Raw genomic sequence first — 27,825 nt, 5'->3', positions numbered from 1 at the left:
AAAAAATAGTCCATTGCCCAAGCCTCACGACACATAAGATGTACACACTACATTTGATTTTTTATGTTCATATTTTTGGTCTTTATACCCTATTGTAATATGAGCCCAAAGTTACTCGGACAAAATCTTCCTTAAAATTAAGTTGAAAGAAGTTCATTTAATTCAGTTTATTAAATTGACAAGTCCAAAATGCATGTAAAAATCACGTGCATTTTAAACACATGTATGTTAGTCTCATCGACTAGGTTGAACGAATTTCATCCAATTCACTTGGAAAGAAAACTTTTTCCTTTTGGAAATAAATATTCAAATGCAAGTCATTCAAATATGCTGGGAAAAAAATAGTCATTCAAATATGCTGATAGATAACAGAATTTTGATACATATTGTTACACGAGACTAATCAGCTCGAGTTCCAAAAAATTGCTCACAATTTGAGGCAGTAATGAATTCCAATTAGGTATACAAATTAAGCATAGAGTACCTCCTCTTCTTTCGTTTCGCATGGAGGGGGTAGCAAACTGTTTATATTTGCAAATAGATCATCACGACCAGATGGTGGCTCCATGACAGGTGAATCCAAGACAGTGTCGGGAATTGCCCCAAGGGTTTCCTCAAAAAATGATTTAATCGTCTACAAGGTTTTCAAATTTGTGTGAGAAACTTCAAGCAGAAGAAAGGAATAAAGAACAAGTACTTCGAGCATGTTTGAGATTGTGCTGAAAAATAGAACTTTTAAAGTCAGAAAGAACTTCTTAGAAAGAGCTTCGTTTTTAAACTTTTTCCAAAAGTGCATTTTGGCCTTTTTTATCTTAAGCAAAAAGTCAAATAAGTATTTTTGAGTTTTTACCAAACCGACCAGCTTTTTGTTTGGCACAACTTTTTATGTACTAAAAATACTTTTTAAACTCTTGCGCAATTCCAAACAGGCTCTTCGTCAACTAAGCAATGAAACAATTGGGTTTATAATAACAAACATACCGTGCAATGTTGAAAAGCAGCGTCAGCTTTGCGCTTCCACAGACCATTTCCAGGCTCCGAGTAAAAAAGATGAAGTAAAGGCTGCAAACACAGCAGAATGCTCATGTAAAAGTTGAAGAATATAGGGAGAAGAAAACTAGTATTGTTCTTGATAAATCAGCCATGGGGCATCTACATGCTTAAATAGAAAAACTAACCCAAAATATTATAGTAATATAGCTAATGTAGATTACAGCAACAATAAAAATAGAATCAGAAAGTAATGACAATAAAACCAAGAAAAAATATGATTCAGGAATTAAGTAAGTTTTCTAATCAACACCAAAACATTTTATGGTGGAAAAAAAGGCTAAGTTTGAAGAACACTAGTGTAAGATATAAAATTGGGGAAAGTACATTATCCCTCTCTAACTACCAAGCAATTTGCAAAGTCTCCCGTACTTTTAATTGTTGCAATGTCCCCCCCTCCCCCCCCCCCCCCCCCCCCAAAAAAAAAAACCCCCCCCCCCCCCCCAAAAAAAAAAAACCACTGGGATTGCAATGTCCCCTTTTGTGCAAAAAATGACAAAATACCCCTACGACAAAAATTCAGAAAAAATAAGCAAAATTTCAGAAAAAAGGGGATAAAATCAGGAAATATATATATATATATATATATATATATATATATATATATATATATATATTTATTTTTTATCTAGAGTATTCTTGTCCTTTTTTGTGCAAAATGAGGACATTGGCACACCAATGGTAGGTGTGTGTGTGTGTGGTGGGTGGGCGCCCCCCGCCCGGGGGGGGGGGGGCAGCGGCATTGAAACAATTAAAAGTTTAGAGGGATATTGCAAATTGCTTGGTAGTTCGAGGAGTAAATGTACTATCCCTATAAAATTTCATGCCAATGCAGTGAGGTTAGGAGGCAGAAAATAAAAAGAAAAGAAAAAAACCGGAAACAAGTAGAGTGACATCAGGAAAAATGAATATAGGTGCATGCCAAATGTTTTATGTACAGCAATACAATATTTGGGGATTCTTTTACAACAATTGCTTTGCGCTTCCTAATACATACACAATGAGCACTTTCAACGTAGGACCTTACTAGCTAATAGGTAGAAAGTGACAAGCAGTTAAACTGGGCCAGCATAGCAGCAATAGGGATGATCTGTTACTAGCATCTAAATGGTTTATCTTTGACATGCGGTCTGATATATAGAACAATATTAAGTGGATTATAGCTAATACCAATAAAATGCCAAATTCCACAAAATGGCATTAGCTTTAGGCAGCATATGTCCAACATGCTCATCACTCATCACTTCCCACATAATAAAGGACTCAATGTGACATAGCCTAAATCCCAACATTTCTCATAGTTACAGAGACGAGATACATAATACCACTTTTAGATAAAAGAAGCATAACAATCAATGTACCTGACTGCAAAAAAAATAATAGTTCATATAACATGCAGATAATTCTGTTTTATTGTTCAATCATCCATGTCCAGAAAAGCAAGGCTATATAGTAAAACTTACCAGACAAAAACATATTATAGTGAAGAAACTGAAGAATATTCAAAGCAATAATCAAAAAGTGATAAGCAGTTAAAGTATCCCTACCTTCACCACATCCCGAATACCTGGTTTTTGTCCATATTTTCTCAAAACCGAATCCCCATATACTTGATACTTTTCTAGAACCTAAAATGACAAAGAAATAATGGACTGTAAGCGAAGTAAATTGATGAAAGGAAATTTGGAGATGCATCCATTTGAGAGCCAAGTCTGCTAATGAACCTGACGACGTGTAAGACCACTCTTTGGTGCACCATAAATTGCAGAATCAACATGTCCCAAAGTATGCCAAGGGCTGTAGAAAAAATGGTAAAGTAGTATTTGGTCAACCAATTGAGTATCAAGAAGGGGAAATATTATACAAACCTCTCAATGAAGATGTGAAAAGAAAGTCTCACAGAAAGAAAACAAAGTTATAAAGCTCAGCATATACTGTTCATGTGAGAAGCTTACTCTTACCTACATAAGAAACTGTTAATACTACGAACTTCTTTCAATGTTTGATTGTCTACTTGGGGCAACAGTTATCAGAATCTAAAAATACATGGCATAATAGGTTCCCCATGAAAAATGATGTCTATCATGGACTCACATCTTGACAATTTCATGATACATACTATGAAAATATACACAATACTCACGATGCAAACAAAATAAGACAGAAGTCCATAGTATTTAGAGTTTCTTATGTAAATATATAGCAGTGATACATATTGGCATGTTAGAGAGTGGCTTTTCACATCAACAGTACATGGTGATCTTTGCATCATTTTTTTTTTTTTAAATCTCTCTTTTTCTTAACACCCAATCTACTTTAAGACAGAACAAAGCATTGGAAAGCTCCATTTTCTTTCTTGTCCCAAGATACAGACATATTACTCATGCAGCCTCATCCCCAGTCTCAAACACGCATCAGTAACAGGAACTTCCAAAAATATTAAGGAATTGAGCCAGCATGGCTATCTCCAGATTCTGGAGATCATTTCAGCCTCATTGCACTACCACTGCAGAAATTTTTGTCTAATCTCACTATTTTCCTTCCTAATTTACCATTTTCTGCAAGGCTGACCTATGCTAAGGAGAAAATGACATAGACTTTCCTCCTGAAGAACAATGGTTTGGCCATTCTCTTGCAAATTAAACTAAGGTGTTTTGGCCCTAAGCTGATGAAGGCTAGGGAATTCACCCAATTTTCCCTCTAACAAGGCCTGGTTAAGAAATATGAGTAAGGGATTCATTTTGATGCCTTGACAATTTGTTTAAGGAACTTGCTCTTGCTAAGAATATAATAGTAAGAGCTTGGATGGCCATAAGGTCACTTAGTCTTCGTAGGGAATCCAAGGAGTAAGGACAGCTCAACCACCCTATTGACACTCCTGCCAGTGCTTTAAATTGTTGCTGCAATCTCACCCCTTCTGCCTTCTTCTATGGAATCAAGCAAAAGGATGCCAACATACTCGAGGTTAATGCATTTGAGTCTGTTTTCTAAGAAAATGGGAGAGTTATGCATGATCAGCTGGATTTCAATGTTGCACATCTTTTAGGGGAATAACAGAAGAATGTTAGACAACTATCTTTGTTGAGCATTTCATAGTCCGCGAATTTTTAAAGTAAATATAGCATTGAGGAGCTTCTGCAAGGTTTCCTCAACTCCTTTCTCCCTTGCCCTCCCCCAATACAAAAATAATAATTAGTATGTATGTTTTTGTGTGTGCACATTTTATAGTCTATGTATGTGACACTATTTACAATTGAGTTAGAATTGCCATATTTCCAGTTACTCCATAAAGTTTCCACATAAAGCAGAAATCTTATTAACAAAACCAGCTTTTAAAATTTCCAACAATGACTAAACCAAAATAAAATTTTCAAGATTGTGTATACCACATACTTATGGTACGCAGCACGTCCAACCATTACACCATGAGCTCCTGACCTTAGAGCTGCATTGACCTATAATTTAAATGGCCACAGGAAAAATAAAAATTAAAAGAAGGTAAAAATGGAAGCATCAGAACTTTTGGTACCAATTTACGAGACAGAAAATTCAATTAAAGAAAAATAAAAAACTAGAACCAAAGATAAATGCAACAATCCATTTTAAATAAGCATATTTTATACAAGCAAGCATTCTTAAGCATAAAAGTAATAACTTCATAATTTTTTTTTTTTTTTTTTTTGATAAGTAATGATAGTTTTATTGAAAGCGTAAGGCGCCCCTACGTACACTAGAAGTATACAACAGGAAACACCTAACTAGAAAGCGAAAAAGAATCAAGAAATTCATAAATAATGTTATATCATCAATCATACTAAAAGTCATTAAGGTTAAAAAAAAATTAGCATAACCTTTCCCTCGATATTAAACAAGGAAATGATAAAGCAACAGAAAATACAGTAAAGAAGAAAAAAGAAATTGTACAATCATTGGGGCAGCAGACTATGAATCCAAACAAAAATTCTTTAACTCATGAAATCAAGGGAACTTTTATAGGTAATAACAGTTTCAGTTGCTATTTGCCTATAGAATTAAATAAATAAAAAAAAAAATTAAATGGTCCAGCGTTCCAGCAAAAGCTTCCAGATTCAAAAAACCCCGTGGTCAACATTCTCTGTGAAAGCAAGATGATGAAGCCAGCACACATCTAATACCTCTCATGTTAACAACAAAGAGAAAATTTAATCATCTATTTACAAAGAATGGACAAACAAAACCTAGTTTCAGACATCAGCAATGATAAGCAAAGGAATAACTTATTGTCAAGGAAGTCCAACATTCAATGGAAAAAGCTGATGTAACATGGTAGCCTAAAAAGGAAAGTCAAAAAATAGGTTCAAGATAGCCAACTGACCATTACGGAACAAGCTCCCGTCTTATTAATATACAGTTGGCTATTGATTTGAATGAGACCCATCATAGAGATTCAAAATTCTAACATGAAAGGTAACATAAAAGTCATTCATAACGTTACAACTTCCAAATAAACTATGTAAAGGCCCAAAATATAGATGTGAACTGAAGCAACAAACTTACGTCTAGAATGTTGAAATAATTTTTGTGTAATCTATATATGGAGTTACAAAGCTGGGAAAGTTTGGAGATAGCTAGGTGATGATCGCTTCCCTTTGCTTTTTATTGAGGTTGGAGGACCCGTCTGAAATCAATTTTTACTTAACCAGTCTATGCAAAACCTGCTTCCTGGATATTTTATACTGATCTTTAGCTCATCCTGTTTCTCCCAAACACCTAGGGAGAAAATGGCAAATCCCTGCTCCCCCAATCCCCCTCCCACCAAACAAAAAGCAAAGAGAACGCTTTATCCCCTAGACAGCCCAAATCAACAAAAAGATGCAAAAATTGCTCTTACCTATCCAAGGAGACATAAGGAAAAACAGAGGCAATTGTCTGTCTGAAAACATATTTTGCACTATGCTAGGTGGGGAAAATGAACTTTATACATGTAAGTTATGTTTGAAATAAACTCATGCAGAAGCATGCAAGGAAATCCAAGGGAGAACTCCAACGCAAGGACCTCTGTTTTCAATTGGAAGCATGGGCAATACAATAGAGCTTTGAAGGAGGAGTTTAGCAGCATGGGCTTTTTTTTTTCCCCTTTCTAGGTCATGTGAAGGGGTCAATCCAAGATCATACCGTTCCTCTACAAAGACAAATAAAACTCTTAACAGCTGGGTGTCATTGCCTTCCTTAGCCAGCTATTCATGATCTCATGACCCTGAATTTTTTAAACAGAACCTATCTGCATATATTCCTGAATACATTGCACTGTATGTAATTATGCATGTGTTTACATGCACACTTCATAATTAGCATTTTTGACATCCAAGCATATACTAACAGAACAAAAAACCAGTTAGTTTGACAATGGCTCACCTCATCAACGCAATTTATGCCCCCATTGATTGTCAATCTTAAGTCTGGAAAGTCACGCAAGAGACCATAAAAGTACTCATATCTGCATAATAAAATGAAGTTTTATGAAATGTACAAGTGAATAAAGACTAGCATATATCTGTATTACATATCATGAATATCAAAATTTGATCTCTGACACACAGATGTCTAGAGTAAATAATCTAAAAGAATTTAGAATAATTAAACTAAAAGCACAAAAGAAAAACACTTTCATTAGTAACTCTTAGTTGAGTTGTAATTAGTCCTTCTACAAGAGTAAAATACTTATCTACATACCTTTTTTTTTTATATAGTTAATCAAGCAAATATCATTAAAAAATGTGAGATGCCCCTAACTACACTGGAAGACACAAGGAACACCAAAAAAAAAAAAAAAAAAAAAAAAAGAAAAGAAAAGAACAGAAAGAGAAGCCCAAAAAAGAGAAATGCCAAGACACCCACAACAAATCCCTAAACCCCCAAAGAAACCATAAAAACCAGCCAAGTAGTCCTGCCTTTACCCCGGCTAGAGCCACTGCCTCTAGCATCAAAGTTAATGGAGCATTCCAAAACTTAAGTACATACTTTAAGGGAGGAATACTTCGATTTTCAGCTGGGCTAATGCCATTAAGCAGTGCTTTCCTCGAGTGTATTATGAAATGCCTAGTTGGTGATAGAGAAGAAACCTTGTAAATAAAATCACCTGAAAAGGGAAAAAGAACAGCAACAACCAAAATATTAGGATGCAACCCCAGCAACATTGGCACATAAGCTAGGGAGAAAAAAGCAGCACATAACCTAATCATAGGTACAATATCATGTAAACAGTGATGATGCAACTTAGCTAGATTAATTGAGACTTGGCTTAATGGCAAAGAAGATAACAAACTCTTGGAGAGGAATCATGTAACATGGTAAAACACTTAATGGCTATCAAGTATAGAAAGAGCATAGGGTATTCGGCTATCTTGTATACTTTCGTGTACGAGGGCTTTGCCCTTTACTTTCAATAAAATTATTATTATTATTCATAAAAAAAAAAAAAAATAGGCACATAGAAAGAGCATAGGATTCTTCAGAAATTGAAGCCACAATAAAGCTTAATATCTACATAAGTTGCTCTCACAAAAGAAAATCAATAATCAACAGGAGCAATATGAGATAAGATTCCGTGTAATCAAAAGCCCGTTAATCTGCAATACATTAAAGCACCAATACTACAGTAATCACAAGATTCTGATGTAATAACCCATGCTACAAAATGAGATAAGATTTTGTATCACTGAAAGCCTGTATAAATGCATGCCGTTCAGATACACTCTTTGAGAATGCAATGGTTGCAGAGGAATTTAGGATGAAAGCAGAAATTTGGCCCCAGTTTCTGATTCACAAGCTGTTCTTCTAATTTTCTAAATGACTAAATCAAAACAAAAGTTCCAGCCAAAATTTTAACTTGAACTTGTTGGCTTTATCTTGAATAGACAAAAGATGTTCGTTAAGAGGACCTTACAGAGCTCATTGTATGAATCGTGATCATCGACACCAATTCGACATTTAACACTGACAGGAACATCTGTATTGGCAGCAATTACTGACATGGCCTCACCAACAAACTATCCTTGCAAACACCAAATGTCTATATCAAAGCAAATCAACAAAGAAAATTACAATCGAGACCAGTTGCACTAAACAAACTACTCAGCGTAGTTATCAAACCTTTGGATCAAGCATAAGACGAACACCAAAGCATCCATGTCCAGCTACTTTTGGGCTAGGACATCCGCAACTGGTACATACTAAAGGGTCTAAGTTCAGTGATCAAAAGGAAAAAAAGGAACTTAAGATTAAGGCGCAATAAATTGTACAAACTTGAAATTGATTTCATCATAGTGGTACGCATTAGCAAGTTTGGTTGCTTTTGCCAGGTTTTCCAAATTATTGCCACCAATTTGAAGCACTATAGGATGTTGTTCTGGAGAAAATGCCAAGAATCTGTCCTGAGCAATAGAAATTAAAATATAAAGAATCAAGAGTATTAGGTTAGCAACACATCAGATGAACCAATATTTGGGAAAATGAGAGCGTAATAAGTTGAATATATATTGCTCTCGAAACTCAAACAATTATCTGTATTAAAAAATGTCCTACTTAAACATGCACCCAAACGCCCATCACAACTAACCCTTTCTTTTTTATCCAATATAAAAATATAACACCAAACTCTTAAGATGCAAAAGAATCATGTTTTTACAAAATTCCCATGCTTCACCCTACAAAGTCACTTTCCTTTCAAGTTCTAAATTCTTTAGTTTGATAATATTGGATGTATCCAAATTCCTTCAAAAGGCAAGTCTTGTACTAACTTACCAGATTATCCTTCTGATAAACTATTGTTTCAGCTGCAAGCATCTCTGTATAGAGCCATGCGTGTTTTGATATAAGCCGAGCAAGAGTCCTGTAATGATTATCTGTCCAGTCCATCATTGGAGCAACACTGGAGACAAGCATCAAAATCCAAGTAAGTTCAAAGAATCAATACACTTAATAGTATTTGGATATGGAATCGAAATATATGAAAATCCACCTAAACCAAGGAGGAAGATAGTGCTCGGCAACCATCACAGCATTTGCAAGTACTTGATCTTTTTGGGTATGGACAGACACGCTACTTGATTTGGTCCAATTCCTCTTAATTAAATCAGACGGCAATCTGCTATAGTTTTTAAGGATATTTGGATAAATAGGAGTAAATGGAGCTGTCAGAGAATATCCAGCAAACTTCATCATCCCTCTAATCAAACCATTGCCTGATCCATTCGGAACCCATCCATTAAATAAAACTATAAACACGTGGAACAAAAAAAAAAGATAAAAAAGATTTTTTTTTTTTTTTTGCGAAAGACAAATTATTGACTGCATGCATATAAACTCCTAGAAGATCATATGCAGTAAAGGAAAAACAAGTTGCACATATACTACCAGTACCGCAACAACAAGAATTTCATATTTCCCTTTGAAAGAAGATTCAACCTTATATGAGTCAATAAACGAGCTATACCACATGGATTGCAGTTTTGTAATTACAAAGCTTTTAAATATAACCAGCTTAATATTGCTATATTCTAGAAAGGAATTCTTCAAAGAAAACTAAAAAGGTGTCAACAATGTAAATGGTATCTTTGCTTTGTGTAAATTAAGTAAGTCATGTCTAAGCAGGGTTAAATTGAGTGTTGTGTAGCTTACTCGACTTCAGAAACTTCAGAGCACCAAAGAATCATCAAAAAACAAAAAAAGACCACTGAAAATTCTTCTGAATACTACTTCTAGACCCAATTATCAAAGGCCAAAGCACAAACTTTCTAGACCATTAAATAACAGGGAATAACTTCAATGTAATAAAATCGAGTACCACAACAACAACAACAACAACAAAAAAAAACCCACCGTTCTCTCTCTTTTTTTTCTTTTTTTTTTTTTTTAATAAGTGAATAAATCTCGTTAGAAAGCACATATGGGCGCAACCCTTTTTTTTGGATGAATAAGGTTTTCATTCAAAAAAAAACACAAGAAAACAACTCACACTCCAGCAGGAGGGGCAATTGAAGCACTAAATTAACATGAAATGAAACTGAAGCATACCCATTGAAGATTAAATTCTAAACATAAACAAATAAACAAACGGGGTTGAGAGAATGAAACCAAAGCGGCATTTTCTCGAACACGTGGTGAGCATGGGATTGTTGTACGTGCATACACACTTCATACATATATACAATATATCGGTGTATGTGTGTGCATATAGTGATTAGGGTTTACATTGAGGAAGAGAGTCACGGCGAGAACTGTTGAGGAACTTCAGGGGCTTCGCCGGAGAGAGTTCCCCTTCAGAAAAGTGTGGTTTCTCTTTTTATATATGCTTTATCCGCGGCAAATATTATATTTATATTCTCTATGCTCAACCATACGAGGTCGTTTTGGTTCCAAATATGGACTAAGGCAATGTTTGCTAACATGCTGCATTCTTGTTTTCTGTTTTAGTTTGAATTTTTTACTCTTCTCAAATCAATAAAAAAAATATCTTAAAATATTAAATATTTCTCAAATTATAAAATACTTTTTATAAAATTGTATTCTTATCTTGTTGTAGGAATATTTTGACAAAATAAATCTTTAACTTTTAAAAAAGTAATAGCTAACTTGTTATTTAAAAAAAAAAGAAAAATGCTAGATTGGCCATGTGAGCACCCTAAGTGGATGAGAGAGAGAGTCGCACAGCCACAAAAATAAGGTAGAGGTGACTATATGGCCACTCTTCTCATCTAATGAGGGTATACTAGGGTTGGCAATTTGGGTTCGTGTCAACCCGATTACATAAACGGGTCTGACACGAACCCGACCCGATTATTAATCGGGTTGTGACGCGCGACCCGAATACGACCCGATTAATAATCGGGTAACCCGAACACGACCCGACAAACACGACTAATAAGCGTGTCACCCGTTTACCCGACACGGCACCAACTTTTCACTGTTTTCACATGTTTCAACCTTCGATTTTAGTTTTTACCTTCAATTTTTATTTTTATTTTAAAATCGGGTTATAATCGTGTTGGCGGGTCAACCCGCGGGCTGACCCACCAAACACAATTATAATCGGGTCAACCCGATTACACCAAACCTAAACCCGGTTTTTTCGTGTCGTGTCGTGTTCGTGTCGGGTTCGCGGGTCGTGTCAAAAATTGCCAACCCTAGGGTATACGGTCATTAATTTTTTTCTTAAAAAAAAAAAATTATTAAATTTTTTTTATATTTAAGTAAGGAGTCAACTCCTTATCATTTGATTTTGTCAAAGTAAATATGTGTACTCTATAGAAAATATTTTCTCATATGTAGACACACACTAGAATACACTTTTAAATATAATTCTCACATTTATATAACGTCATAACCCTTTGTCAAATAAAATACATAAAAGAATTACCCAGATGCGTTAACAAACATGACCTCAGATAATTTCATGTTTTAGCCATTATTTTGAATAAGATAATTTAAATTTTATTACTTTAACAAATAATTTAATAAAATACAATGAATTAAGAAAAAATAATTGCTAAAACATGAGAAAATCAAGGTCCGAAGAAATTATGACTTCAAAGGAAGATATGCAAGAAAAATTGGTAAATATTAAACAATATTAGAATAATTTTGAGTATGTGCATTATGCATGTTCCAAAACTTATTATGTGATCATCTAACACAAAGTTTTCCTTTAAATTAGGTTAAATGAATTTCTCTAATCTAGGTTTTAAAACTTAGGAGTGGGCATTTTTGCCGAACACCGACTAGATGCCGATCGCATGCCGGCCACCACCGCACCGCCACCAATGACAGGTGGCTATTAGGCGGAACAAATTTTGGAGTACCAACTTTGTTGGGTTGGTAGGCAGAATTATTTTATAAATTTCTAGTTTCCGACCCAACGACAAAATAACACAACTTTTTGATTATTTATTCAAATGGCGTCGTTTTGTACCAACCAAAAAACGACATCATTTTAGTCGACTGTATATACATTGCTTTCTTCTAAAACCCTGTGGCCCCTGCACTTTTTTCTTTATAAACAATCCAAATCCATAGCCTCTCCATGGAGACTTCCACCAACTCCAGAAGCTTCGAGCTTCTTTTGTGTCCTGTCAAGACTTTTAATGACTTCGATCTTATAGCTTCTTCTAAATCCGCATGTATCGCCACTAACTTGGCAGTGGCGATTAATTATTAAATTGCCATTCAATCGGAAAAAAAGTTAGTGATTATTCTGACTTTCCGACGTTGGTGGTGACGAGGGGAGAAAATCATATTTATGCCCACTGCATTAACCGATACTCGACCCTAATTAAACTTACATATGTCTTTAAAGCATAAATTTTTTTGCATGCATTTTTAATGAAGCGCGGCAATTTAATATTCTTGTGACCCAATTTAAAGAAAAACTTATTTTTACCCTAATAAACATGGATTCCAAGGATGCTCCTCTAGGCATCATATCTAATGGCCCCATGCCTTTTCAAGAAACCTAATCTTCAAAGAGCCAAAAATAAGAAAAAAGAAGAAGAAGAAGGTAGACCATGCAGAGTAACTATAAAATAACAGACGCCAAACATAAAAGTGACACTGAATTAATTGCTTGGTAGCGTCTTAATGAATCGAGTTACATTACACAAATGTTTGCTTTCGTATTAAACATAAAATCACAATGGCGGTATAAATCAATGGCCCGCCAAAAAAGTACAGGAATTTTCTACAAATTAGTTTGTAAAAAAATTCATACAATCTATATATAAAAGTGACAAGTCCTTTAAACATGTGAGAAGTACAGGCTTTTTTATTACTCACATGTTATTAAAACATGTTCTTCTCACATACCATGAGACACGTATCAATTTTATATGTAAATTGTATAAAATTTCTTAGAAATTTCTTACAAACTTGTAAGAAATTTCTGTCCAAAAAAAATACACTAGAGTAGATGACAAGATTTGGAAAACAGCTTGAAGCACCTCATTAATACAATTTCAACCGTCAAAATTGAAACCATCTAGGAATCGTTTAATTTAAGAAAAAGAAAACTACTTGTTAATACTACTAGTACGGTCGTACTAAATGAAAAACAATCAGCGATATTCCTTAATGTCCTGAGAAATATCTCCGACTCCGAGTGAAAACCCGTCAAGCTATTATTAGGTGTTATGAAATTTATCATATTTCTCGATACCTGTGAAAAGTGAAAAATAAGAAAAAAGTATAAAAAAAAAAGCAATTACTTAAGATAATTTAATTTAAGTGATTCCCTTAATGTGAGGTACTTTCACTGGCTGAGGCGATCTCAAAAAAATTCACTATAAAGATAGATTACAAAAATAGTAGAGAAAAAATTCACTCAAAACCCAAAGTCCCAATATACCCAAATCTCACTATCACATAATAAAGATTCTTAAAAAGACAGGAATACAAACTTTTATTTTGCTAGGACAAGATAAAGGTTGGCCCGTCCTGTGGTCCTGAACCAGCTTTCCATCCTGAAAATAGATGGTCTTTCTATTTTTCTCTCTTCCACAGTAGCACCATTTCCTTTTTTTCTCTTGGCTCCTCCAAAACCAAGAAGAAAACAATACCGGTGCTCTCTTGTTCTTGCAGCAACAATCTCTTGAGAAGTATGCCTTTGCACATCAAAGAAAGGATCATTGCTCCAAGAAGATATCCGCTCATGTAAAAAAGTTGTCAATCCAGCACTCGCGGATACTATAAGGAATATGTGCTGTTTTTAATTCAATCTCACAGTCAGCATTGTCTTCATCATTCACTTTACTAAATCAGACAGAAACAAGAAAAAACAACTAGAACATATTATCATAAGTTTTGCCTCCAGTGCTTGTTAATATTGAAACAGCTGCTCATTTGCTGTCCATGTCACCAGGGAGAGATTATGGAGATTGTCGAGCAACTCTTTATCCCATGATGAGAGCATTGAGACACGTTCTGTGGAAAAAAAAAAAAAAGAAAAAAAAAAGAAAGAGAAAAAGAAAAAATTGGTAAGACTGAAAGAAACAAAAGAAAGTACGCAGCTCATCAGGCTTCAAAATATAGATTTTTAAGCCCATTGGTGAAGAATCATGGGAGCATCATAACATCTAAACAAATTTTAACTTTTAAAGCGGCCCAAAAAAATTGTACTCAGCTATCTTTCTAGTTAGGAGAAAAGAGTTTGTCTAAGGTTTCTGATGCAAAACTCACTTTTTGTAATTCCATGGTCATACAAGAGCAACATTTTTAAGAAGAGTTTTCATATACAACTGTCATTCTTTAGAAAAATACTTTCAGAGAGGGTGAATTGGTGAAAGATTTCACACCTCAACTCTTCAAGAGACCCGGTAGTGAATATGAAGCCGACACTCTTTCCTCGAGATCTTTATTGTAATCCATGAACTGCAAATTTTCATCTCCAACCAAATGGAGAAAGCTGGCCATCCAAGTAACGACAATGATTTGAAGAGCATTCTGAAATACCATTGTCCAAAGCCTGGTAAAGCAGCAAATCGGATCGGCAGAAATAGCACATTGAATAATAATAGTACAAACAAGCACAATGTTACCATAAAACAGTCTTGTCAATATTATGGTGACAGGTGTTTAGTAAACTGTGACATATTTAGCACAAACAAGCACATCATTTTCACAAAATAGAAAAGTAAAACAATGGGGTGAATCCCAATTAAATAAAAGCCACTTTAACAATAAGAGAAAGAGGAAAAAGAAGTCATCAAACTTCTATCTAACAGTATTATTTATAGTTAGTGACAGGTAAAATCTTAAAAATAAGATCCGTGCAAAAACTGGTTAAATTTTCATAATAAATGCTAGAAATTTCTCAAATGACAAACTAAAAAAAGCTTTACAAATAATATGCAGATGCTAGGTAAATGAAGTTTGAATCAGAATATTTATAAATGAACTACTTCTAGCTCTAAGGGTGTGAAGCTAATTGATTCATGTAACACTTGGGCAGTAGATAAATACAGTACAAAAATAAACATACATTTGTACTAGATGTACCGTATAATACAGTACTTGGGAGGTGTCTGGGATGGAGAGAATGTATTTGGTGGCTGATACGGAGCAGGGGCATCCTGATCCTTCAAAAATAAAGAGAACCAGAAGGATGTTGATAATTTCCACCATACGTTCTGCCAGGAACACAAAGCAGAATATACAATGGTTCTGTTTCCTAAGAGGAGCAATATCAAAAAGAAAACATACATTTGTACTAGATGTACCGTATAATACAGTACTTGGGAAGGTGTCTGGGATGGAGAGAATGTATTTGGTGGCTGATACGGAGCAGGGGCATCCTTATCCTTCAAAAATAAAGAGAACCAGAAGGATGTTGATAATTTCCACCATACGTTCTGCCAGGAACACAAAGCAGAATATACAATGGTTCTGTTTCCTAAGAGGAGCAATATCAAAAAGAAAACTTTTTTTCAACAGCAACAGAAACTTACACTAGGAGAAGAGCAAGATTTTCTTTTCAGTATTACAAGGACATGGGGTATGTTTGGCAAAGTACTGTGCAGAAAAGAATAGTGGGGAGCTAATTTTGGAGTTAGTAAAAGTGATAGATGTGATATAAAGTAAAAAAAACTTGTATAGAAAAGTAAAAAAATATTGTATTGTAGTGGATTTTTTTTATTTGAAGAGTAATAAAAAATTATTGATGTAATATTAAAAGTAAAAAAAGTTGAAATGTTTTGATGTTGATTGTTTTTGAAAAATGTGAAAATAAGGTTGAAAATGGTTTTGCGCGATTCTGCATTGTATTGTAACTTGCCAAACATACCCATGGTGTTTACAATGCTAAGAGATCATTGTTCATCATTTCAAAAACAACCTGAAAGTGAAAAAGACCCATGTAATGAAAGAGCCCTTCAAAAATACATTGTGAACAATGAGTTCATAAAATAGACTATCATCCTTTATCTCTTATGCTTTTACATAGATCCATACGTTCATTAAAGAAAAAGATTCAGTTCTTCAAGATGAATTTTTTAACTACCTATAGGAAAGGTGACCGGCACATCTCAAAGTGTATCAACTCACGTGCTCTCCCACAAGATACACCACCAACATGAGTAATAACTAAAGCATCAGCCATCAATTCAAGCACATTGGACACAATCATCAATACTGGGTCAGCACTCTGCTCATATTCATCTGGTTCTTGTTGCGATTGTTCTGAACCATGGGTAGTAAAGTATCATTAGAGCTTAAGAAAGGTGTATCAGTGACTATCAGTCAATTTTGCCAATTTTCTGACCAAACTATCTTCGGCAACTAAGTTATGCGCATAAACATATTTCTTCTGACCAAGAGGAAAAAATGATCATACAAATTGATCATAAAAGCACTAAGAGACGCTAATCAATGAATATACCTCTGAACCACCAGCTAGAACACCATCACTAGAGGAGTTTGCCACCAAAGAAAAAAGGACGCCCAAACAAAACGTATAGACAGCATTTTAGAGCTCTCAGTGGAGCTGCATAAAAGAGATGGTTATGGAAAGTGGTATTAGGATAATGGATTCACAGGCAATAGAATCAACTACAAGAAAATGAGAAAGGTGGGTGGGAATAGGTCTAAGTTCTTATTGCATGCATCAATTCCTAAACTATTTCTTAGTACCCTTGTCTAAGTAACTCATGCTAGTGAACTCAAAATGGCAGAACCAATTACCCTTAACCCAGTTTGATCCGGCACGATCAACAAAGCCTATTGGAAGAGAATGACAACAATTGAGAAGAAGATGCAAAAAAATGCGTAGCAGTTGACCATCTGCAACGAGTAGAGTTTGTATTTCATTCCGGATTACCTGTCCAAAAGCAACTCTCTCCCTATCTCTTTGCTTGTCTCTCTTTCTTTTGAGTTTGTGGATCTAATAACTTTATTTTGCCTTACCTCTTAGATCGAGTCTCAAAGCTGAAAGAATTGTGATTCTATGATGGTGTGCAACGTTGAGCCTACCTAAGATTAGCTCGGTATTGGGTTTTTTGGCCTTGCCTCTCACTATAGATCTTGTGATTTTGTGGGCTGGTGCAACGGATTCATAGGGTGGTTAATTGAAAAACTCTCTTGTCTCCCTTTCAAAAAAACACTAGATCTCCTTTCTGATTCGATTTGTGAGGAGAGGAGGTCTCCTCTCCTCTTCTGGTTCTAGGTTCTTCTTCTTCTTTTTGGTCTTTTGTTTTGGGTTCCTCTTCTTCTTGGGTTTCTCTTCTTCTTCGGTGGATGGGTCTTCTCCGGCACACACGCGCTCCGCCTGAGGCATCGCCGGCTTCTTTCGGTCTTATCCGTCGTCGCTGATTCTGTGGATGGCCGCCCCGCCGTTGTGCGTGGTTGAGGGTTTTTTTTAATTATTATTATTAGAGAAAAGACTCTTACACAACAACATTGCACAAGTTGTGCACAACACAAGACACATGGGGTGGGACCCACCGCATGGGTCCCACCCCATGTGTCTTGTGTTGTGCACAACTTGTGCAATGTTGTTGTGCATCAATCACTCTTCTTCTTCTTATTATTTTTTTAAGATTGAGTTAGATCTACGGGGTATGGAGCCTCTTCTCCGCGCACGCGTCCCTCTGGTGGCCTCTCCATCAGTTTTCGTGCCGTTTGGTGGTTCCACCGGCTGATTCCGTGCCTCGTCGGCGCGCGTGGCGTCACTCGCCGGCGTCTGCTTTCTCCTCCTTTTTTTTTTTTTTTTTTTTTTAATTATTTCCCTATATTTCTGGGTTTTCCTATGTTTTTTGGGTTGCTTTTGGTTGGTTTTTGGGTCTCTCTCTTGGGTTTCGGGTTTGTTGGGGTTTTTTTTGGGAGGGTTGTTCGGGTTCCTAGTGGGTTTTGGCAGGTCTCTTGGGTTAGGGTGCTTCTAGCCAGGTTTGGGTATTTTGTTTGGGGGTATTCTCTTTATTTTGGGTGTTTGTTGGGTTCTACTGTATTTTGATGGGGGTTCTATTGTATTTTGGGTTTCTTGTGGGTTTTATTGGGTTCTCTTCTATAGGCTAGCTGGGTTGTTCCTGTGTATACTTCTTGTGTACTTAGGGGCGCCTTATGCTTTTTTAATGAATTTTCTTACTTATAAAAAATAAAAAAATAAAACCATAGGACCTAGTCCAGTTAAATCTTCTACTATCAACGATAATGAGTTTACAATGTCTTCTCTAGAGAAATATTGAGAGGCTACCAACAAATCAAGAATACATGCATTCTTGGATTTAGCATAAATCTGTCACTTTAAAAAAGTGGATTTCAACAAGAACAACAAAAAGATCTCACCAAGTGGGTATGTATGAGCAACGAACGAACGAACCAACCAAGTGGCCAAATGGGCGTGGCCGAAACCACCCTTGAGTATAGCCGTGGCCCGGCTACCCCCATTCGGCTGGCCTAGGGGTGGCCAAAACCACATTTCCAACTTCTAAGATTGTTTTGAACAACATTTCTTTACTCAACAGTATAAACCCCACCCACATGTTAAATAAATTTTGAAATTCATAAAGTTTAATTCTTATAAATTGGAACATGTTAAATAGATGTGTTAAATAATTTTTTTTTTTTTTTTTTTTTTTGGCGTATGTACTAGAAAATGTTGAACCTTAAAGTCTTACTAGTCATCTTATATTTATGTTAGTGAAGTCAATATTGGCCTCGTTTGGTAAACATTGTGGGAGATTTTTTTTTAATCAAGCAACTCACAAACAAGACAAGATTTTTACTTGGAAAACTCTCCAATGCGAAGGGAAAAACCACAGGACCTAGTCCAGTTAAATCTTTCACTATCAACGATATTAACGAGTTTACAATGTCTTCTCTAAAGAAATATCGAGAGCCTACTAACACATCAAGAATATATGCATTCTTGGATTAAGCATAAATCTGTCACTATAAAAAAGTGGATTTCAATAATAGCAACAAAAAGATCTCACCAAGTAGGTATGTATAAGCAACTAAGCAACTGGAGAAGAAATCCAATGATCAACACCCGTCAATACGTCTTTATTCTAAGTAGTAGATACTGAAGGAATCAGCCCCTTCTTTAGTTCAATTTCATATGCCGCCTTGTCTTGATCATTCGCTTCAGCTTAGGTAGCCAGAAGTTGCATAGGCACAACAGAAGCAAAAGAAAACAACTAGGACTTACTGTCTTGAGTTTTGCAACCTAAATTAAGTTTATGTATTATAAAGAACTGTACCTGGATTTGAACAGTACTGCTTCTTCGCTGAATTTGCATGTGAACCTCCCGATAGAACTTAGCTGAGTGAATACCAATAACTTGATCCCCTGTTTCAGTTTGTAAACCAAAATTTATCTTTAAAACACTTCTAAAAGAAACAAAATCTCCTTTTAAATGTAATATTATTTCTCTTACCTTTCACACGCCGTTTAAACTCCCTGATAAACACCACGGAGAAGTTAACATCTATGCATGGGGGCTTCCCTGCAACGCACCAAGGTTTCATAGGTCTTAATCTGTCCTCCATCAGCAAAATCCTTGGTCTCAAAGGTTATATAATACCTGATCAAATCACAAGCCTAACCCATTAATATTGCTTTCAATACCTTCAATAAAACTTTATTTACTTATAAAAAAAAAAAAATACCTTCACAAACTCCAGTAGAGGAGTTTGAGGCTACACACAAAAGTCACCATCAATATTTAGTTCTGTACTCCAGGAGAAGTAAAGACCTATAGCTATACCTTGTCCGAAGATTTTTGCTGTTTGCGCCTGTGGTATACGTTGATTGCATGCTGCGAAAATCTTTCGCAGTGGCTGTATTGATCCTTATCGCTTAGATCGCGTGGGTGAATTAAACCAAAACCCCTGACCTCAGGCATGCTATCAATATCAAAGCCCTATAAAAACCAACGAGTGTTAAAAAGCTGCAGGCACAGGCATATATAGGACGAAGGGAATTAATTTTACTTGCACCACTTTTATAAACTTGTTCAGTGTAGCGTGGGCTTTCTTCGTCGGTCAATCACTCCAACTCTCCTCTTTCTCTTCTGTGGCAGATCTCGTCGGAGTTGGTGTTAGGGTTCTGGCGAGTGGATCGATGCAGAGGAGCATCCTCAAAGCAATGCTAAAATGTTGCCAATTAAACAGTAGTTGAAGCCAGTATAATTACATTGAAAAGAGATGCACAAATAAAACACCTGATAATTGATCAAAGGGTATCAACCAAGCAAGAATTTTTAATAGCCATAGCCCTAGCCTATTTCTCTGCAACAAACACAGAAAATTCATTAACAGAAACTAAATATAGAGGTTAATATATATATATATATAACAGGGTTTCCCCATAGAAATAGAATATTCAAGAGAGAATTTACCATATGATTCTGCGCTATTTTTAAAATAACTAGAAATGTCATCCATCTTTGATAGATTAGATGGAAACTGGATTGTTCTAATTATCAAGTGAAAAACAAAATGAAAAATAACATGCCAAAAATGTAACAGAAAAGAAGAAACAACAAGGAATTTCATACAGCAAGCACTCGGGTTCTATCACTAAATTAAAGATATTACCAACAACGCATACCGAGTTCTGTAGAAAGTGAAATATGATCCCTTAATATCACAAGTTCAGGTAGCAACTCATCAGATTCCAAAAGTTGATACTCCAATGGACCAGTGCCACTGTTAAAAGCCATTGACTTGCTAAAATTTCAGGATATTTCTCAACAAGCATACACAAAAATGCACCGAATTGCTTTTGTCTAAATTCCTCGGCAAGAAAAATAGTCTCTGCCATCAAATCCTATTGAAACAACAAAAGCAAATAAGCCTTCTGTGAAAGAATATACAAGTCTAAATGTATCTGTAAAGTACAAAGCTAACCTGAAGAGGACCAACATAGGATTTGCCTTTGTGCTCGGTTTGAGAACTACTTGACCTCTCCTTTTTTTCTATTGTTTTGGCTCCTCGAAAACCAAGAAGAAAACAGTACTGGTGCTCTCTTGTTCTTGCAACAACAATCTCTTGAGAAGCATGCCTTTTCACATCAAAGAAATTAAAGGATCATCACTCCAAGAAGATATCCACTCATGTGAAAAAGTTGTCAATCCAACACTTGGATACTATAAGGAATATGTGCCATCTTTAATTCAATATCACATTAAGCATTGTCTTTATCATTCGCTTTACTGAACCAGGCAGAAACAAGAAAAACCAACTAGAATATATTATCTTGAGTTTCGCCTCCGGCTGCTTGTTAATATTGAAACAGCTGCTCATTTGCTGTCCATGTTACCAGGGAGAGATTGTGGAGATTGTCGAGCAACTCTTTATCCCATGATGAGAGCATGGAAACACAATCTGTTGGAAAAAAGAAAGGAAAAATTGGTAAGACTAAAGGAAACAAAAGAAAGTATTCAGCTCATAAGGATTCAAAATATTGATTTTTAAGCCCATTGGGGAAGAATCATGGGAGCATCATAACATCTAAACAAATTTTAGCTTTTAAAGCGGCCCAAAAAAAATTGTACTCAGCTGTCTTTCTAGTTAGGAGAAAAGAGCTTGTCTAAGGTTTCTGATGCAGAACTCACTTTTTGTAATTTCATGGTCATAGAAGAGGGAAATTTTTAAGAAGAGTTTTCGCATACAACTGTCATTCTTTAGAAAAATATTTTCAGAGGGTGAATTGGTGAAAGATTTCACACCTTAACTCTTCAAGAGACTCAATAGTGAGTATGAATCCGACACTCTTTCCTCGAGATCTTTATTATAATCCATGAACTACAAATTTTCATCTCCAACCAAATGGAGAAAGCCGGCCATCCAAGTAACGGCAATGATTTGAAGAGCATTCTGATATACCATAGTCCAAAGCCTGGTAAAGCAGCAAATCTTATCAGCAGAAATAACACATTGAATAATAATAGCACATTGAATAATAATAGCACAAACAAGCACAATGTTACCATAAAACAGTCTTGTCAATATTATGGTGGCAGGTTTCTAGTAAACTGGGGCATATTTAGTACAAACATGTACATCATTTTCACAAAAATGGAAAAGTAAAACAATGGGTGAATCCAAGTTAAATAAAAAGTCACCTTTTTTTTTTTTTGATAAGTAAAATAAAAAGTCATTTAACAATATATGATTCCTAATCTGAATGAGAGTGATAATGAGAGTGATATTTAATGGGCAATGTCTTCGATAAAGAGACACTGCCCACTAAATACACGTACCATTGACCCACCAGTTGGAACACCTGCAGCAGAGGAGTTTGCCACCAAAGCAAAAAGACATGCCAACAGAATGTTTACACCGTTTCAGAGTTCTCATACCAATGCCGCAGAGCCAATATCACAATAATGAACTCTAAATGGCCGAATCAAATACTCTTAACCCAGCTCGCTCCAGCACAATTAACAAAGCCTATTGAAAGATGACATGATATCAATTGATGAAGAGAATGGAACCCATTGAGAATACAAAAACAAAGGCCTAGGAGCGGTTGACCATCTGCAGCAAAGCCATGAGCACACAAGTACAGCTTGTATTTCACTCCAGATGACCTGCTAATAAAAGGTAAACACCGCTCAAAACCCATCTGATATGAGATATTTTGGGCTTTTAATTATTTTCTTGTTTTTGATTGGTTAAATTGGAAATTCATGTTCAAATCAAAACAGAATTATTAAACGAAAATAAAAGAAGAAAAAACAAGAGGAAAGTACCCTTACCAGTAACCATTAAGCAAGTTTTTTGGTGCTTTTGGTTCATTTTCTTTCTATTCTATTCAACGCAGAATTCCAATTGAGTTTTCGGGCATGAAGGATATTAGCAACAAAATCAAGGAGGGCTTTCCTTTCGGATTTTAGGTCAGCAATAATGAACATGGGAAAGATAGCGAGTATGAAGAGAAAGAGCATATGCATGACAATGAAGGACGGGGGTTCATAGATTTTTATTCCGTTTGGAAATGAAACAATTATGTTTAGTCTTGATGTTCTCTTGATGCAGCAAGATGAAAACCATTCGACAAAGTAGTCACAGAGCAAATTATTCAGTCTTTTCATATGGAAATTATAGCTTTCTATTCTATTCAATGGAGAAAATAAGTAACTCATGCTAGTGAACTCAAAATGGCAGAACCAGTTACCCTTAATTTACCCAATTTGATCCGGCACAATCAACAAAGCGAATTGGAAGAGAAAGACAGCAATTGAGAAGAAGATGCAGAAAAATGTGTAGAGTTTGATCTGGCACAATCAACAAAGCCTATTGATTTTGTATTTCATTACATGATGGCCTGCCCAAAAGGCAAAACACCACTTAGAACCCAACTAATTTGAACTCTTTTGGGCTTTTAATTCTTTTCTGATTTTGGATGGGTTAAATTAGACAAATGACTTCGATCATAGCATAATTATTAAAGGAAAATAAAGGAAGAATAAACATGAGTGCAAATCATTATGTTTCATCAGAGGTAGTAGCTAAGAAGAATTCAAATAGAAATGGTTTAAAGTACTGGTAAATATTAGTTGGAAGAAAAAGGAAAGTACCTGACTGTACAAGTGGATATTATGAAAAAGAAAGTGGAGACTCTTGTTGGACTCTTATCTCATCCAGCCAATAAATTTGTTGGGGACGTGAGCAATCTTGCCCCATTCTTCTCCTTTCCTTTCCAACTCTTCTTTAACAAAGGACAACCGTGGATCCTTCGAGTTGAAAGGGAGGCAGGCAGCCCATCTTCTGACATGCGCTCTAACTTGGGGCAGTTCGTGATCACCAATTCTTCAAGAGCAGTGAGGTGTTTAAGCCCCTTCGTGTCCAAATATTTCAAATTTGGAAAATTCCCGATGAATAGATAGGTAAGATTGGTAGGCAGCAACCCCTCATCTGGAAAGGACTCCGCATCTTCAGATTTGTCACCGATTGAGAATCTTCTAACACACGGGAGAGTTTGCAAACCCCAACCCAACCGGCTCGCAAAGAGTTTGTCACAACCGAAGATGGAAATTTCATTCAAATTGGAAGGCAAGCCCCCTTCAGGAAACGACTCAACTTGTGGACAATCTTCTATATACAATTCCTCAAGAGAGGGAAGAAGGATGTGCATCTTTTCAGGTAGTGACTGAAGACTCCTACAATCGTTGATCGTAAAATCTTTAAGGTTAGGGGTCCGCAATCCTCCATGTGGAAAATATGCAAAATTAGGGCACCGCCAGATTTCTATCTGCGAGAGGAGTAAATCTTGTTCATGTTGTTCTCCAACAGTAAGAGATTCTAGATACTCACAACGCGAGATTTTCAAAAGAAGAAGCTTTGGGAACAATGGAAAGGACTTGAGAAACCAACAACGGTCCAACTCCAAAATTTCAAGGGATGAATAGTTCAAGTGCATTGGGAGCTCCAACTTCGGACAGCTTCCAATTCTAAGCTTTTTTATTCCAGTCAGCGATTCGCTTAATAGAACCGTATTGCAAATTGAAAAGTCCAGTTCACATAGAGAAGAAGCCCTGGGGATTGAAGCCACTAGCTGGGGACAACCATAAATGACAAGTTTGTCTAAAGAAGGAAGATGGGCGGGCAACCCACTTGTAAGCTTAGGGCAATCACGAATCGTAAGATCTCTAAGATTAGGAAAAGCTCGACCTTCGTTTTCAGCCTCAAAAGGAGACCATTCCTTCCACTCCAACATATCAGAAAACCATAGATATTCCAAGGCTCCAAATGGCTTCATCGAATGGGATCCACTGCCATAAAACTGACGATCTATCGTAACAACTCCATCCAACCCAACAATCGAGAGTTTCTGCAGAGAGGGTAGTTGCCCAAGTGGTGGCAAGCTATAACTAAATTTACAGTTTTCTAGACGAAGAGATGCTATATTAGAGAATGAAGCATCCCCAACCCAATATGGAAAACTTGTGCCCCCATATCCTTTGATAGTGAGGCTTCCCAAGTTTGTATGGGGCTGGAGATTATTAAGTACGATTTTATGACTTTCCGACGCATTAGTATCACCATTCCACCCCAATACCAACTTCTTAAGGTACTTCAAATCCCTCAAGCTTCTGCCCTCAGCATTCGATGGAGATTCAATATTTTGGAGCTCCAAAACAGAAAGTAATCCTCGAAGATTTGTAAGTTTCCCTAGCTCTTCAATGCCACATCCACTATTGCTAGCGATAAATGAAGGTAATGTCTGAAGACATTTTAGTTTACCCAGATTTATTGGCATCTCCTTTATCTTAGTTCCAGCAACATCAAGATGACGTAAATTAATGAGTTTATGCAAATCTCTTGGCAAGGCATCAAGACCACAACAATCTGATACATCCAATATTTGCAAATTGCACAATTTACATATGGAATCAGGCAACCTTTTAATCCAATAGTTATGAAGCCTCAAATAACGTAAATGTTTAAATTTACCAATTGAGTCTGGCAACTCACATAACTGCCAAGGAGAAAGAATAAGGACCCGTAAGCATCTTATCATCGAAAATTTGACTCCATGTATAAAATGATGACTACCCAACCTATCTAAATCTATGATAGTGCGCAACCTGATAGATTCATGAATCTCTAACTTCTTAATATCAAAATCGTTAGAAGAATACGAGAAATGGCAAGTCTTGCTTAGAATTTCACAAGAATAGTCATCTTTGTGGCATAAAGTAAACTCTTTAGATATAAACTTTGCCAAATCGCTGACAAAATCATGCATTACATATTCATCATGCTCATCGCTCTTGGATCGTTGGAGTAATGATCTCGATACAAGAGCAAGGAAGTAATCATCACCAACTTCTTCCATTGTTATGTTTTGGGGTTGCGGCAAAAAACCTTCCGCCATCCATAATAAGACTAATTGATCTTTTTTGAAAGCATGATCCTTTGGAAATATGGAGCAGTATGCAAAGCATCGCCTTAGACGTAGCGAAAGATATTTATAACTTAAAATTAGAGCAGGAAGGATGTTTGTATCTGTAATTGGTGAATCCCATAATTCACTTCTCAATACCTTATTCCATTCATCAACACATAAATTAGACTGCAAAAGACCCCCAATTGCCGTGATTGCTAAAGGTAAGCCTTTGCACTTTTTTATGATTTGGCTTCCTATTTCTTTAAGTTGTGGATATGCATTAAAGTTACCATTAGGGATTAATGCATATTTTGCAAATAGTGACAAACAATCATTTTTTGATAAATCCGTTATAGGATGATATTTACCGTGCATGATTTTTGCCACCTCATGATCGCGTGTTGTTACAATGACCTTACTTCCTTGCGCCCCAAATTTAAGAGCAATACGTAAGACCTCCCATTTGTCCTCGTTCTTCTCCCAAATATCGTCTAAAACAACTAGGAATTTCTTTCCTATCAATCTCTCCTTGAGTTCATTTTGAAGCCGATCTAAATTATCCTTAATATCACAAGGTGATCGGCTAGGTACTGCCTCTATAATTGTTCTCATGACCATGGACACGTTAAATGGATCTGAAACACAAACCCATGCTTTATGCTCAAAATGGCCTTTCAGCCTGTCATCATTGTAAACAAGCTGAGCAAGGGTGGTTTTACCAATTCCCCCCATGCCGACTATGGCAATCACACCCGGACCCATCTCATCGCCACTTGCACCATCTGAGAGCAGCGAGTTAATTATTGCCTTTTTATCACCATCTCTACCAAAAATACGAGATTCATCGACCAAAGAAGTAGTGGGCAGTCTTTCTGATGGATTCCCTCCAACAGTACCTTCTCTCAAACCTAAATTCTCCTTTTCATTTACTAGAAAATCTAGTCTTTTAAGTAGCTTTTCTATCTGTTTTTCTACCTTCTTGACAAAACGAGAAGTAGATCTAGAGATGGAGTTGCGTACCTTACTTCCAAAGTTTCCAAATTCAGCATCCAACTTGCGTTGCTGGGCTTTTGTAGAAATCTCGTCCAAGACTTGCTCAGCATCATAGACAGCATCATAGACAGCATCAACCCACACTTTCACATCAGGCCTTGTAAATTGCTTGTCCTCCGCATCCTTAAGCACTGCATTCACGGACAGCAATTTTATCTCGAACCTCGTTAAGAGCCCATCATCGAGTTTTCGTCCCCGAAATAAGTCAACAAAGTCGCCAGACGCCATTCTTTGAAAAAACACTTGGACGATGGGAGAGATAAACATGCCAGCAGCTGCAATTGCAGTTTCAACCATGTTGTTATCTTGTTTGGAAATGATCAAAGGAAACGAAGGAAGATGATTGCAAAGGGCAGAGCAAAATGAGACTGGAATGCAAGGTATCTTTAGCTTTTTACAAACACCGAAGAACATGTATATATACACCGAAGAACATGTATATATATATATAGGAAACAGCCAACGGGCAATGACCAAACAACAAAAAGCATCTTAAACGAGTTCACTAAACAAACTTCAAAGAGCTAAATTTGAAAGGTAAAGCATCTATGAGTTTTTCCAAATTAAAAAGAAAAGAATAACATTAATTGCCTGTGTCATTGATTTATTTTTTATTTTATGATGAGAAGTAGTAGTGCGTTGCAGTCACAATGATAGCAAAGTAGTGTTGTAAATTTTGGTGTTCATACTTGACAACAAAAAGCATCTTAAAAGAGTTCACTAAACTAACTTCAAAGAGCTAAATTTGAAAGTTAAAGCATCTATGAGTTTTTCCAAATTAAAAAGAAAAGAATAATATTGATGTCATGTGTCATTAATTTATTTTCTATTATTCTATTTTCTGCTTCATCGGAAATTTCTAA

General features: G+C 36.0%; 2 protein-coding genes across 37 annotated transcripts; both read right to left on the bottom strand.

Moving 5' to 3' along the window:
• Window positions 1–328: 328 nt before the first annotated feature.
• On the bottom strand, window positions 329–10,431 carry LOC133880482 (uncharacterized). 3 transcript variants are annotated; one of them, XM_062319429.1, is made up of 13 exons: window positions 10,282–10,431; window positions 9,050–9,272; window positions 8,833–8,959; window positions 8,335–8,462; window positions 8,182–8,251; window positions 7,976–8,078; window positions 7,051–7,168; window positions 6,445–6,526; window positions 4,444–4,505; window positions 2,775–2,847; window positions 2,598–2,678; window positions 982–1,062; window positions 329–634 (listed from the first exon to the last, which is right to left on the bottom strand). In XM_062319429.1, the coding sequence occupies exons 2-13, from the start codon at window positions 9,250–9,252 to the stop codon at window positions 470–472; spliced, it is 1,293 nt and encodes a 430-aa protein (XP_062175413.1). In that variant the 5' UTR covers window positions 9,253–9,272; window positions 10,282–10,431; the 3' UTR covers window positions 329–469. The 3 variants fall into 3 exon arrangements, with proteins under 3 accessions (XP_062175413.1, XP_062175414.1, XP_062175415.1); XM_062319430.1 differs by having other exon boundaries at window positions 9,050–9,178; window positions 10,282–10,380; XM_062319431.1 differs by having other exon boundaries at window positions 9,050–9,175; window positions 10,282–10,379.
• A 2,855-nt stretch (window positions 10,432–13,286) lies between these two features.
• Window positions 13,287–27,404, bottom strand: LOC133879738 (putative disease resistance protein At3g14460). 34 transcript variants are annotated; one of them, XM_062318465.1, is made up of 17 exons: window positions 23,598–27,402; window positions 22,278–22,607; window positions 21,744–21,913; window positions 20,923–21,399; window positions 20,624–20,842; window positions 20,235–20,301; window positions 19,779–20,161; window positions 19,681–19,710; window positions 19,449–19,595; window positions 19,272–19,360; window positions 19,005–19,159; window positions 16,454–16,558; window positions 16,076–16,254; window positions 15,280–15,377; window positions 15,059–15,155; window positions 14,373–14,542; window positions 13,287–14,001 (listed from the first exon to the last, which is right to left on the bottom strand). In XM_062318465.1, exon 1 carries the CDS (start codon window positions 27,374–27,376, stop codon window positions 23,657–23,659), a length of 3,720 nt encoding a protein of 1,239 aa, XP_062174449.1. In that variant the 5' UTR covers window positions 27,377–27,402; the 3' UTR covers window positions 13,287–14,001; window positions 14,373–14,542; window positions 15,059–15,155; window positions 15,280–15,377; window positions 16,076–16,254; window positions 16,454–16,558; window positions 19,005–19,159; window positions 19,272–19,360; window positions 19,449–19,595; window positions 19,681–19,710; window positions 19,779–20,161; window positions 20,235–20,301; window positions 20,624–20,842; window positions 20,923–21,399; window positions 21,744–21,913; window positions 22,278–22,607; window positions 23,598–23,656. The 34 variants fall into 34 exon arrangements, 32 of the variants coding, with proteins under 32 accessions (XP_062174449.1, XP_062174444.1, XP_062174456.1 ...); XM_062318460.1 differs by having other exon boundaries at window positions 19,681–19,934; window positions 20,005–20,161; XM_062318472.1 differs by having other exon boundaries at window positions 19,681–19,934; window positions 20,011–20,161.
• Between the last annotated feature and the right edge of the window lie 421 nt (window positions 27,405–27,825).

The sequence above is a fragment of the Alnus glutinosa genome, chromosome 10 (genome assembly GCF_958979055.1).
Source record: "Alnus glutinosa chromosome 10, dhAlnGlut1.1, whole genome shotgun sequence".
NCBI classification, from domain to species: domain Eukaryota; kingdom Viridiplantae; phylum Streptophyta; class Magnoliopsida; order Fagales; family Betulaceae; genus Alnus; species Alnus glutinosa.
Note: the sequence above shows the minus strand (reverse complement) of the source record. Positions and strands in the feature narration are given on the sequence as shown.

What these genes read in the sequence shown, in the direction of transcription:
- LOC133880482 (XM_062319429.1), bottom strand. Translation starts at nt 9,252, where the DNA reads ATGATGAAGTTTGCTGGATATTCTCTGACAGCTCCATTTACTCCTATT. An exon ending in TATCTTCCTCCTTGGTTTAG is followed by an intron (nt 8,960 to 9,049) that starts GTGGATTTTCAT and finishes GCTTGTCTCCAG; the next exon opens with TGTTGCTCCAATGATGGACT. An exon ending in CTGCTTTTCAACATTGCACG is followed by an intron (nt 635 to 981) that starts GTATGTTTGTTA and finishes AAAACCTTGTAG; the next exon opens with ACGATTAAATCATTTTTTGA.
- LOC133879738 (XM_062318487.1), bottom strand. Translation starts at nt 27,376, where the DNA reads ATGTTCTTCGGTGTTTGTAAAAAGCTAAAGATACCTTGCATTCCAGTC.